This window comes from Phoxinus phoxinus (genome assembly GCF_949152265.1).
Source record: "Phoxinus phoxinus genome assembly, chromosome: 2".
Lineage (NCBI taxonomy): Eukaryota > Metazoa > Chordata > Actinopteri > Cypriniformes > Leuciscidae > Phoxinus > Phoxinus phoxinus.
In genome coordinates this window covers 21624834-21637762 of record NC_136877.1, presented here as the reverse complement: position 1 = coordinate 21637762, position 12929 = coordinate 21624834, and the positions used below count along the sequence as shown (strand labels likewise).

Below are 12929 nucleotides of genomic sequence, written 5' to 3'. Positions count from 1 at the left end.
TGATATTATTATTATTATTATTATTAGGGCCTATTATTACATTGCCGATAATAATATGTAAATAAATAAATGAAACAAACTCAGGTAAATAACATGGGAGCTGTTTTTTTATCTTTAGGTCTGTGAAAACCATCTCATTTATCCTTGAAAATAAGGAAATTTCAAGGATCATTGTAAAAAAAACAAATGGTTTGTTTCAAAAATAACTTTCTCAATAAATTGATTATTCATATTATTCAGGCCTATGTCACTAGATGTCTTTGTAAATACATCAACCAAATAGCCTAACTCCTTTTTTCCGTCATGAAGATGCCTTTCTGGCCTGTTCTCAAATGTTTTTTATTTTCTCAATTTCTTCTTGCTTTATTAGCCAGTGCTTTTGTTGTTGTTGCTTTTAATCGAAATGTAGGCTATAAAAACTACATTAACTACTTTTATATAAGATTATAAAATGTTTTTCAAAGGCTATAGTGATCATCCTTCTATTTTTTTCATGTTGAACCCTGTTATCATGATTTTACAATATCATATATACTTGTACAAAATACAAGTATAGTAAACTGATCATTGAAAATATGTAAATATAAATTTATTCATACTAAGAAGCACCTTTAATTCCCTAAATTGAGCAATTTATAAACTGTAAAAATGTCAACCCTGTCATAACTACATTCCAGGATATCTTAAAATGTATGGTTTTAGTTTGTAATGGCATAATAAGCAAAGTGTTTGTCTGACAGTGTTTAAATCGCCACCAGTTCACATAATGACCCATAAACCTGCTTCATGCAGCTCTGTGTTGATCATCATGTGTTGTGTTGCATCGCATCATGCATTTCATTGGTTTAGCGGCTGCAAACACACGAGGTGACATGATGTCGATACCAATGATTGATGGCTGCTTATTACAGGCTTAGAGACATTTTCCAAATAATATTTTTTAGCTACGTATCCCCCAAACACCACGTTTCTTAACAAGCACATGACAGCTATCATTCCCTGTCGTCTCGAACTCGAAGGCATCTGGTAACGCAAACGGCGAACGACGCGTTTATCCTGTCGACATGATGTGCTCACACTGTCTGGGAACCTTTGTTGTATTAGACTAACAACGCCTTTATAACAGCTTATTAAATCACTTCGTCCACCGGTCAGAAAGCATCGCGCTGGAAACACAAAATGCAAGTCACAGCGATGGCGACAGCTTACAAAAATGAGTCCATTACCTGAGAAACTGATCCTGTGCAAACCCGCAGGCTTGTCTGTTTCTGGAAGAAAGCAGGAAGAAAAGGAAAGGTTGTGCGAGTCGATTATCTCTATGAAGATGATGGGGTGTGTGTGTGGGACACATGGGTGTCACTTGACGGTGCCTTGGCATCTTTTGATATGCGCGCGCATGGTAATTAATATGAACTAACATATTTCTAAACACATAGGAATACTAAACGATATTGTTATTTTAGTGACTTACTTGTGTAAACGTGTCTGTTATATTTTTAATTTGCCTTTGAAAGCACCAAATTATCCAAAATGAAACACTAACATTACATTTAATGAATAAAGTTTTTTTTGTAAATGTGTATAAAACAGTGAATGTTAAGAAGGATACAAAAAATGCGTTTGTTTTTAGCAGACACTTACCAAACAACATTAGCACACAGGTCACACATTACATGGCAATTACCATGTAGGCTACTGTAGATGAGAATACACAATGTTCAGATTAGCCTGCAGAACAAATGCAATGGTCATCCACAAAAGATGACAATTAGGGTCCATAAATAGTCAAAGCAAACCGGTATGGGGTAAAGTGTGTGAAGAGATTTGTGTAAGTGGACACACATTAGGACCATCAATGAGGAGCAAAGATGAATAAGCAGCAATCAGGACACTATGCATAATTCTTCAGTAAAAAAAAAAAAAGTGGAAGGGTGATCAGAAGTGGCCAGGGTGGGATGTACAGCAGTGTAGGTCATTGGTGGCTGACATTATGACTAAGTATACAAAACAGATAATATAGAAATGTATTACTTACTTAATCTATATCCCAACAACCAAAGAAACACTGTGAAGACAAGAAGTGCTTCAAACTAAACTGAAACCAAATACAACAGTGAAGGAGCTTATGACTTAATCGATAGTAAATTATATCAAGTGCACTCCAGAAAGCTGACCAGTAGGACTATGAGTGTGATAAGAAAAAAATATTTTCAAATCCAGTAAATTTGACAGTGAAACATAAAAAAAATGGAAATATGAAATGAGATCAGAAATTTCCGTTGTCCAAAATAACAAGATTATTGTAGCTGAAGAGATTTTTTAACTTTTGGAAATAATACAAACACTGGTAATTATATATATACATATATATATAAATTTATATATACATATAAAAAATTGAAGGGAGCTGCCACTTGAAATATACAATATCAATACAAATGTAAAGTGTGTTTGTGTGTCTGTGTTAGATTACCTACATATTGATATTGTAATTGATTTTGGACAAAGTATCTGATCTCATTTTATACTTTTTTGATGGTTTCACTCTCAAGCTTCGACCATATCTTACAGGCTATTGGTTTCGTGTCTTTTTTTTTAAATGGGTCCATGTGAACGCCATGTAATGTTTGTGCGATGAAATAAACAGCAGAGGGCAGTATACAATCCTTCTCCTCATGTCCCAGTGCCTGCAATAAAGACTTTGCAGTAAACCTCTTAAAGAATGCTGACTCATGACTAGAAATGTTTTACATCAGATATCAGCCAGTAAAAAGCCATACTAACACAAACCACTAAACCCCGTGAGAAGATTATATTTCATCTGCAATGGATAAACATTGCACACAGTCATTTGCATATGTCAGTCATTATTCATTTATGGACATTTTTAATAATCTTTGGATCATATATCGTGTGTGAATTACAAAAACTCAAATCTTAAGATTAATAATGCCATTAAAGTTACAGTAGCGAGAATTGGCATAATTGTTCCTTTGTTTGTTTGTTTTTCTAATACTAAACAGCTGCTGGACTAAAGACCAGGATATATTTAAATTACTCAAAAAAACACTGACGAGCATAACACTCGTCTCGTTGTGTTACAAGTTGTCATCACAAGTTGTTCCAGATAAAGTATATGATGATCTGTAAGTATTGTGATTGCCTCCTGACACAAATCAGATGAGCAAATCTTGACTCAATAAACATCAGTGTTTGAACATCAATTTACCCTGGATTAAATCCGGGGGGTTTTCGCAGTCATTTGCAGATGAAGCGTAAACAACTCTTTCTCCCAAGTGTCTCAGAATACATTATTGATAGGACAGCAAAGTTGTCATGATGAAATGTAGGCATTTGTTGGCAGCCGTTATCCAATAGCAGGACGTGTTTTCCGAGCCACTCTCCCAGCTCCTCCTCTAACCCCGCCCCCCTGAGTGGGCTGGAGGCTGCAGTTGTCATGGAAATGCAAGAACTCCCTCAGCTCCAGATTCGGTTACCATGGAAATGCCGCTCGGAGATGCTGCGATAGGTCCTCAGGAGAAGCGGGAGATTATTCAGCACCCTGGACAGCAGCGCTGCGTCGGTCCTCCTTTCTGCCAGACGCGACACTACATTCTCATTGTGGTCGGAGAAATTTCAACAGATCACCAGCTAGATTCAGTGAAAGAACACATTAAACGTGGTGAGTCGACAACTTTTAGGTTTTCTACTACCTATGGGTCAGCATGGAGAGTTCAGTAGTCACACATATGTTCAGTAGTGACCATTGCACACTTCATTTAATGCAGAACCGTATGAAGAGCTGTTAATAACTGAGCATCCACTGTAAAAAAATATTTGTATTATTTTAGCGGTTAAATAATGTAAAAATGCTACGGTAAAAACCTGTTAATTGGTTAACAGTAAGTTTCCTTATATCCACTATATACAGTGAATAGATCTAACTTTACATTTAATGCAATTTTACAGTAAAATACTGTTAAATTTGCAGTTTGTTGTATAATTTGTAAATTGATATGCCCTGACACATTGACAAAGCTCTTCATAATTTCACCTCTCAGATCTTCTTCATTTGTATACTCCTTCGCGTTCGTTAAGATCATTCTCAGCAGAATTATTGGCTGTTCCAAATTTTAAGTTGAGTGCATTCGGTGGTGGGGCTTTCAGTTGTGCAGCGCCAAGATGAAGCAATTCTTTACCATTGCATATTCACCAGTTCGATTCAATTTCCCTTTTTAATGCTCAGATTAAAACATATTTAGAATAGCTTTTAGATATTTGATTGTTTGATTTGTTGATTGTATGTTTGATCTGTTTTATGTTGTGCGGTGTCCTTGAGTGCCTTGAAAGGCACCTATAAATAAAAGGTATTATTATTATTATTACATTTGATGTATTTTTCGTTTCATCTTAGTTGTACAATATGGTTTTATGTTACATCTAATGTTGTTAAACTGATGTTTATTGCATTATTTTGGTGTCTTGTGCTGCCATGATGCTGTTCAGTGTTTGTGTGAATGACACTGTGCAGATTCTATATTAGCACTTCCTCATCTTATGGAAAAGGTGCTTGTGATGAACATTGATTCATCATGTGACCTTTCTCATCATCTCCACCTGTTTTTGGTGGTTTCAGTGTATTGCAAAGGTACAAAACAGACATTAGTACTTAACATTATATCAGTTAATGATTTAGGTCAAATCTGTACAACCTTATTCTTTACAATAAATGTACAAATCTTGCTACCATATTTTGACGATAAATATCTGCAACCACAGCTGCTGTTTTCTTACAGTAAATTTCACAGATTTCTTTTTACAATGTACAAAAACATGTATGCATATCAGATGATATCATTTTTTAGAAGTTATATCAATGATAAATTTGAAATGTCTGTATAATATTGGATATTGAGGATTGTAGATATTTTATCAGTGTGTTCTGTTGATTTAATAAATGTGCATCTAACAGGGATTCTGTCGTGGGATATTGATTTGACCATTTGTGACTTGAACAAGGAACTGAAGCTCTTTGAAGCAAGACACTCTGCCCAGTTCTCCTCAGAGGTGAAAGGTCAGTTATTAAAGTTTCAGAAAGATGATGTATGTGGGGGGAAAAAACTTTTTTTTTTGGGGGGGGGGGGGGGGGGGGGATTCTAAAACTTAATTGTTTTATTTTAACAAACAGCATGTAATGTCAGATAGCCATGTTTTTTATTTTTTGTTTTTTTTTATTTTACAAAACCGAATATGTTTATGAAGCCTTTGATGAGATTCAGATTCTGTTTGCTCTGTCAGAATCACAGTATTTGTGAAAGCAGGAAGCTTCCTGACATTTGACAGCTAATAGATTATGAGAAGGTGAGTGTGAAACAACAGTTATGTGAAATCACATGGAGAAAGATTAGATTGCATTGATGTAAGGCCCTGCCAAACCCACCGGAGCTCTCGCAGCCAATGAAATGGCTGCATTCTGTTAATGCGCATTGTTGGAGTGCATTTGTTTATTGCACCTCGTTTAATTCCCTCATAAATATTCTACTTTCAAGTCAGTGTGGCTCTGTTTGCAGGATTAACATTTGGAAATTGTACAGCAGAGTACATGCATTTTGGAGTGTGTGGTGGATGTTTTTTTGCCCATGTTATCTGTTCGTGTGCTTCAAGGATGTTCATAATTCATAATTAAGCAAGATCCGCATGTCGCCAGTTAGTTATCTCTTCTCCGCCAATGAATATTGTTCCACTAGAATCGAAAGCATCAACTTTAAATACAGTCGTGCTCAGAATTGATGGCACCCCTGGTAAATATGAACAAAACTATAAAAAATTAATCTGCATTGTTTATCTTTTTTATTGTTCATTCGAAAAATTGGCAAAAAACGAACCTTTCATTGAGGTAAAAGAATTAAAAGTGGGGGGTGGGGGTGATCACATTATGAAATAAATGTTTTTCTCCAAAACACGTTGGCCACAATTATTGGCACCCTTTTATTAAATACTTTTTGCAATCTGCTTTTGCCAAGATAACAGCTCTGAGTCTTCTCCTATAATGCCGGATGAGTTTGGAGAACACCTGACCAGAGATCAGAGACCGTTCCTCCATACAGAACCTCTCCAGATCCTGCAGATTCCCAGATCCATGTTGCTGCTTCTCTTCTTCAGTTCACTCCACTCATCAGGTCAGGGAACTGGGACGTCATGCCAGAAGCTTCATTTTGTGCTCCTTAACACATTTTTGAGTTTTTGATTTTGATGTTTGTTTTGGATCGTTGTCCTGATGGAAGATCAAACCATGGCCCATTATAAGATTTCTAGCAGAGGCCGCCAGGTTTTGATTTTTAGTCTGTTGATATTTGATAGAATCCACGATGCCATGTATCTGAACAAGAAGTCCAGGGCCTCCAGCAGAAAAATATGCCCACAACATTAAAGATCCAACGGTATATTAAATTGTACACATGGGGCACTTTTTATCCTTGTGTGAACCAAACCCATCTAGCATGTTTCATCTGACCACAGAACCCTGTGCCGTTTGAAGGTCCAGTCGTGTCTGACAACTGAGTTTGCTGGAGTTTGTTTTTGGATGAGTGAGGAGCATTTTTCTTGAAACCCTTCCAAACAACATGTGGGGATGCAGGGTTTTTTTTAAAAAAAAAATTTTATAGGCTTTCTGACCACAAGACTCAATTAATCTCTGCAATTCTCCATCTGTGATCCTTGAAGACTCTTTGGCCACTCAAACCATCCTCCTCACCGTCCATTAAGGCAAAATAGACACACGTCCTCTTCCTGGCAGATTCGTAACATCTTTAGTTGATTGAAAACTTCTTACTTATTGCCCTGCTGGTCAAAAGGGGGATTTTCAAGTCTTTACCTATTTTCTTACAGCCACTTTCTATTTTGTGATGCTCAACAATCTTTTGATGCACATCAGAACTATATTCTTTGGTTTTACTCATTGTGATGATTAAGGGAATTTGGCCTTTGTGTTTCCTCATATTTAAACTCCTGTGAAACAAGAAGTCATGGCTGGACAATTTCATGTTCCTAGTCACCCTGGTGTGCTAAAAAAGGTAAATATTAATGGGAATATACTTCAGAGATATTTTAGGGGTACCAATAATTGTGGCCAACGTGTTTTGGAGAAAAACATTTATTTCAAACATTTATTTCACATTTATTTATTTTCAATTATTTTACTTCAATGAAAAGGTTAGATTTTTAGCATTTTTTTTAATGAAAGATCAAAAGGATAAACAATGCAGATTTATTTTTACAGCCAGTTTTGATCATATTTACCAGGGGTCCCATCAAATCTGAGCACGACTGTATATGCTCAACTTGTATATTTTATTACAAGCTCTATTACTGTAAGTATGAAGAAGAAGAAATGGTAGGCTGATCATGTTTGGACTTGAGTTATACAAATTTTATTTTTTTTTGTATGTGGTTAACTAAAGCACACAACGTTTGTTATTTTCTGTCTGTATCTAAAGCGTTGCATTTGTGAGCAGCACAGCTGATAACATCATGCTATGCTGCACACTGCAACCATCAGCAGATATGAAGCTAAAGAGGATAAAGCATTAAATCTAAATTTACTTCCTCTGCGACGTGGCACACCAGCACACCCACACACATACTTGCAAGCACATGATTGCACGGTCACTCTTATCACTCCTTGTTTTGTCACCCTAATATTCTGTCATGGCTGCAACCTAAATTCTCTGTTAGCCTGCCTCCAACATATGGTTCCTCAAATGTGACTGCTGACTCGCCATCTATCGCTGCATGAATTAATCATCAGTCCCTCCTTCTTTATGTATTGATGATGGTATCTTATATAATATATCTTCCAAATGATTCCCTCCTCTTTCTATTCACTAGAGAAGCAGTCCATGCGAGTCCCTATCAGTGTATAGTCTATAATGGGCTTATGGGTGTAGATCAGAGTGCTTGCAGGTGGGATGAATTAACCATTTCAACACCATGCTGAGGTTTAAATGCAAGAGAATCTGGGTATTGTGTGCTGTCTTTTACCAGGAGACTTGGTTATATCTTCAGCAGGATTCTTTATTGAGAACGAGCTGTCGAAGCGGCAGTCATCAAGTCTGAATAAAGGAGCTGTACATTGTATTTTATAGGCTTGGGCAGTCCTTAAAGTCCTTGCCTTAGAAGTGACCACTAAAACAAAAGCATCTAAAGACAAATACAGAAAATTACCCCTGGTCGTGAAACTCCAGCAGACTTATCTCAAAGAATTCAAAACAACAGGGTCAACAGGGTCAACGGGTTTCACAACGTTATTAAAGGTTTTGAGATGAAGACGAAAAGATGAAATCAATATCACTTATACAGTTGACTCCCATCAAAGAGGAGAGGACTTGGTTAGAAGAGAAGACACAAATGGTTAATCGTTATTACAGTGTCTTTTAAAATGATATTCCCACAGAACCATAACATGCTTGATATTGTTCAAGGGCTAATGCAGCTGTACTCAAAGAGTACTGTTATAGTTACTAAAACCATAAAACAAATGTTATACTTGTCCCCGGTTTCACAGACAAGGCTTAAGCTAGTCCCAGACTAAAATGCACGTTTGAGCTGTTTTAACTGAAAGCAACTTGCACTGACATATATCTAAGAATATGTCAGTGCCATTGTTTTCTCTCAAGATACACCAGTAATGTTTATAAAAGCTACTAAGGCCTAATCTTGTCATAATCTAAACCCTGTCTGTGAAACCGTGCCTTGATGTACTAAAATAACTAATTAAAATAATAAACTATATAGACAGCTTTTTTAAACCAATAAAATTAAAACTTGAATTAAAATTAAAGGGATAGTTCACTTTGAAATAATTTTTGTATGTTCAGCTTACCTGAAGTGCATTCAAGATGTAGGTGTCTTTGTCTCCACAGTAGTTTAAATTTTTATATTTTTAGGTCAAACCGTTCTTGTCTGTCAGTCATATAATGCAGGTATATAGGCACTGTCTCTAAAAGTATGCAGAGATGTCTCTAATAGCATGCAGAGAAACGTCCAAATTAAAAAATTCCCCATTGTAAGTGCACATTGATGGCCTAAGACACGAAACAAGCGGTTTGTGTGATAAAACGAACAGTATTTATATAGTTTTTATCTCTTTTACGCAGCCACATCCATCTGATCTGTTTACTTAGTCTGCGCAAGCACCGGAAAGCGCCGGAATGCTCCGGAAGTGGTCTCCCACTCGCGCGAGCTTACGTAAATGTATTTTTTTACATCGGTTTAAACATCCCGGATAAGCGCAAACTAGTACCATTTCTATTAGCCGTCCTACCTACAATCTCTGTTCTGTGCATAGGTTCTGGTGTAAACAATGAGTGACGTACACGCGCGAGAGACCACTTCCGGAGACTTGCGGCGCTTGCGCAGACTAAGTAAACAGATCAGATGGACGTGGTTGCGAAAAAAAGATAAAAACTATATATATATTGCTCGTTTTATCACACAAACAGCTTGTTTCGTGTCCATCAATGTGCACTTACGATGGGGAATTTTTTAATTTGGACGTTTCTCTGCATGCTTTTGGAGACAGTGCCTATATACCTGCATTATATGACTGACAGACAAGAACGGTTTGACCTAAAAATATCAAAATTGAAACCTACTGCGGAGACAAAGACACCTACATCTTGGATGCACTTCAGGTAAGCTAAAACATACCAACATTTTATTTCAAAGTGAACTATCCCTTTAACATGCGAAAAACAAAAATAAGAGCTGTTTCAAAATATTAATATCTCAAAGATGCTAAAATAACACTGCTGATAAAATAAATGTGACTAACAGCGGCCTATTAAGTTATTGTTAAGACAACCTTTGTTTTAATGATTTCCCCAAGCCCTGTGATGGGGGAAAGCTATTCTGCTGTGTGCACTCAAGTGAAAGATGCAATTAGCAGTCTGAATAAGGGCAGGACAGATAAAGTGATATAATGCTCCACCACTACTGAGGGACAAAAATGCTTTGAAACCAGAAAGGCTTTTTCCGACTCTCAAGGGCAGACTTTGTAGAGAGCCAGCAAAGTGGCAATCCACTGATCTCTGGTCCGTCAACCTCAAAAGACCAGTTCAAACAGTATTTGGGACCAAGGAAACTTAGTGGGGCCAAATACTGTTTGAACTTGGGCGTTAGAGGTTAATCAGTTGCTACAAGTCTTAATGAACTAAGCACACAGCAATCAGCATTGTCATTTTTGTATTATTTATATACTATCATATTATTCATTAGCTTTTATTTTTATCTTCAGAGGGTTTTTGTTATTGTATTTTTGTCATTGTGTTTCTGTTTTTTTTATATTTATTTTATTTTTTCAAGCTTCCAACATTTTTTACTTTTTTTGTTTGGGATTTTTCGGTTTTGGGTTCTATTTGAGGTTTATTTCAGCAAAAACAACTCTGGGAAATAGAGCATAAACGATGATGTTTATCTCATCTGTGATTTCTGACAGGCTGAACAAATCAGGTCATTTATTTTCCTTCCTGTAGAACCTGAACGAAACATCAAACAAAGCGTATTTGAACCAGTATGATGACGTTAAAACCACACTGAAGTACAAAAGAGGAATGTCTTCTTTTGAAAGCTTTCGGCTATAGATACTGTAGGCTACATTGATGGTAAACGGAAGGTAGTTTCTATAGATTGTAAATCTGGCTCATTCATATGCGATTCAGTGAATTTCTATGACAGAACCCCTGCATCCGTTCAGTAACAGAGTTTGATCTGGTCCAGAAGTGGACTGACCCCGTGAACTACTCCTGTCTACTACTATTACCTCTAATTCTGCCTTACAGGCAAAAGCTGCAGCTTTTTCAGCAGAGAGTCTTGAAAACAAGATGTTCTTTGTTTTCACATGCGGGTCTGGCTTTTTTGACAGTGACAAGTTGTTGTCTTTGTAAGCTGTGGATTTTTCTGCTAGTGCACACAGCAAAACTAACTTCTAAGGAATTCCCATATTGATAACTGGGTTACAAGGTGAATATTACATCCATAAAAAGCATGCCCATCCACGGGTGCTTTACAAAAATACTACTGAAAAAATGCAAAACTGTTGCACCAAAAAGCACGTCATTTAGTGTTTCACTACAACGTTTCAAGGGTTTATTTCTTCCATACATTCCATTATTCCATAGATGCTTATCATAAAAAAATGTTTTTCGTTGTAGTATGTGTCAGTGGGGGAGATGTATTAGTCCATGTCCCGCCACCATACGTGCAGACAGACTTGCTGGTTTTGTTTGCGGTGCATTTGAGACAGAAGCTGAAAGGGAGACGTGTGAATAAACTCTTTCAGTAATGAGATCAGGGGAGCAGCTCCTCTTCTCACTCCACTGACAGGTGCCAGTCACTCTGCTGCTCTGGTCTGTACAGAAATGGCTTGCATTGTTTTAGCCAGCAGTGGAAGATGATGGATGAGGACTGAGCATGCTCGGTTCGGCTGGGCTGCCACTCCTGCAGCTGTGCTGGGAATACTGATCAGGATGTGAGTGCAGTGTCATCATGGCTGACTGCTCGGAAATGTCAGAGCATAAAACCGAGTGACTTTTAGTTAATGCAAGGTGTTAAGCGCATGAATAAGAGCAGTTCTTTTATTTGTATAGGAAAAAAATGCATCCTAATAAATGCATGAATAAAAATATGCCATGGATGGATGGGTGGAGTATTTTTAGACTAATTCAGATGGTTATTAGACATAAGATAGGATATTGATATTGAATCTCAATGCAAAAAGTGTCCCAATCACTTGAATTCACCTATATTTATATGTATATATACATATAAATACTTATGTACTTATATATCATGTATATATAATGCATATTATTTATATATATATAAATATATATATGATAAAATTACTGCATTGACTTTGAAATAAATATTATGATGAAAGTGCAATCTAGAATTCCCATATGTGTTGCTATTCCCATATGTGTTGTTGCCTCCTGAAACTTCAGCCAGGGATTTTACAACCGACACAGACGGATGGGTCCTTGAACAATCATTAGAGATCCCGTTCCGTCCCCAGAGGCAGCAGGGAGGAGGCTGGAATGGTCACCATGGCCCCAGCTGTCTCGGGCATTGTTCAATTCATTTAGATTTTCCAGCAACACGCCGCACGTTAATGACTCCGACCACAGCTCGCTTCTGTAATAGCCCTTGTGTTTAGCACGTTTGGTTGTAAAAGCCTCCAAATGTCCAGTTGGGACTTAATTGCATGAGTTTCTATGTGATGCTCAGAGCATAATTAAATCAATAAACAGAGGAAATTGACAGGGTGGAGAAAAATGAGTGATGAGTCTATCATCAGAGGAGCAACTGCAGCTCGCTCCAGAAAGACGAGGAGACGCCACACTCAACCCTAATTCAATAGCTTTTACATTTGCTTATGAAATTATGAAATGCTTATTATATGATATCTAATGAGAGTTTAAATGTGATTAGTTCACAGTCTATTTTCACAGGGATCTATATGTAGAGGATTTTATTATGAAATAAAATGCTAAAAACTGCAAAATCTAAGCTTGGGAAACTAAACACCGTTGAACATGGAGCTGATTTTTCACAAACAGCCCTGAAACTTGAGCTGTTAAGTGAAGTGTTGATTTGTGATTATCTCACCTCGACGTTAGCACGGGAAATGCAAATCTTGTCTTAGACAAGAGTGTAAAAAGTATAAATCTCTCCACTTATGAAGCCGAAGCAGAGAGTGCTTTTACGTCGGTCTGGTGTGTTGATTAATAATTCAGGATGGGCTATTGATTCTGCTCTTTTATACCTCTGCAGTCTGCACATGAACACTGGACGTCAGCATGCCGCTCATGCGACTCCAGTCTGCTTGATGGTGACATTGATTGCAGGGCTGGATCTTGCATCACACACAC

The 12929-nt window shown here is 37.1% G+C and overlaps 2 protein-coding genes across 2 annotated transcripts in view; one reads left to right on the top strand and one right to left on the bottom strand.

Annotated features, from left to right (window-relative positions):
* The window catches only part of tp53bp1 (tumor protein p53 binding protein, 1), a 31445-nt gene extending 30090 nt beyond the window's left edge, over positions 1 to 1355 (bottom strand). The window contains exon 1 of the mRNA XM_079595352.1: positions 1227 to 1355. The gene's annotated coding sequence lies outside the window, so the exon portion shown is untranslated. The remainder of the gene's footprint in view (positions 1 to 1226) is intronic.
* A 2099-nt stretch (positions 1356 to 3454) lies between these two features.
* The window catches only part of map1aa (microtubule-associated protein 1Aa), a 29577-nt gene continuing 20102 nt past the window's right edge, over positions 3455 to 12929 (top strand). The window contains 3 exon segments of the mRNA XM_079595338.1: positions 3455 to 3470; positions 3473 to 3682; positions 4973 to 5074. Of these exon segments, the coding sequence (XP_079451464.1) occupies positions 3458 to 3470; positions 3473 to 3682; positions 4973 to 5074 (325 nt within the window). The 5' untranslated portion in view covers positions 3455 to 3457.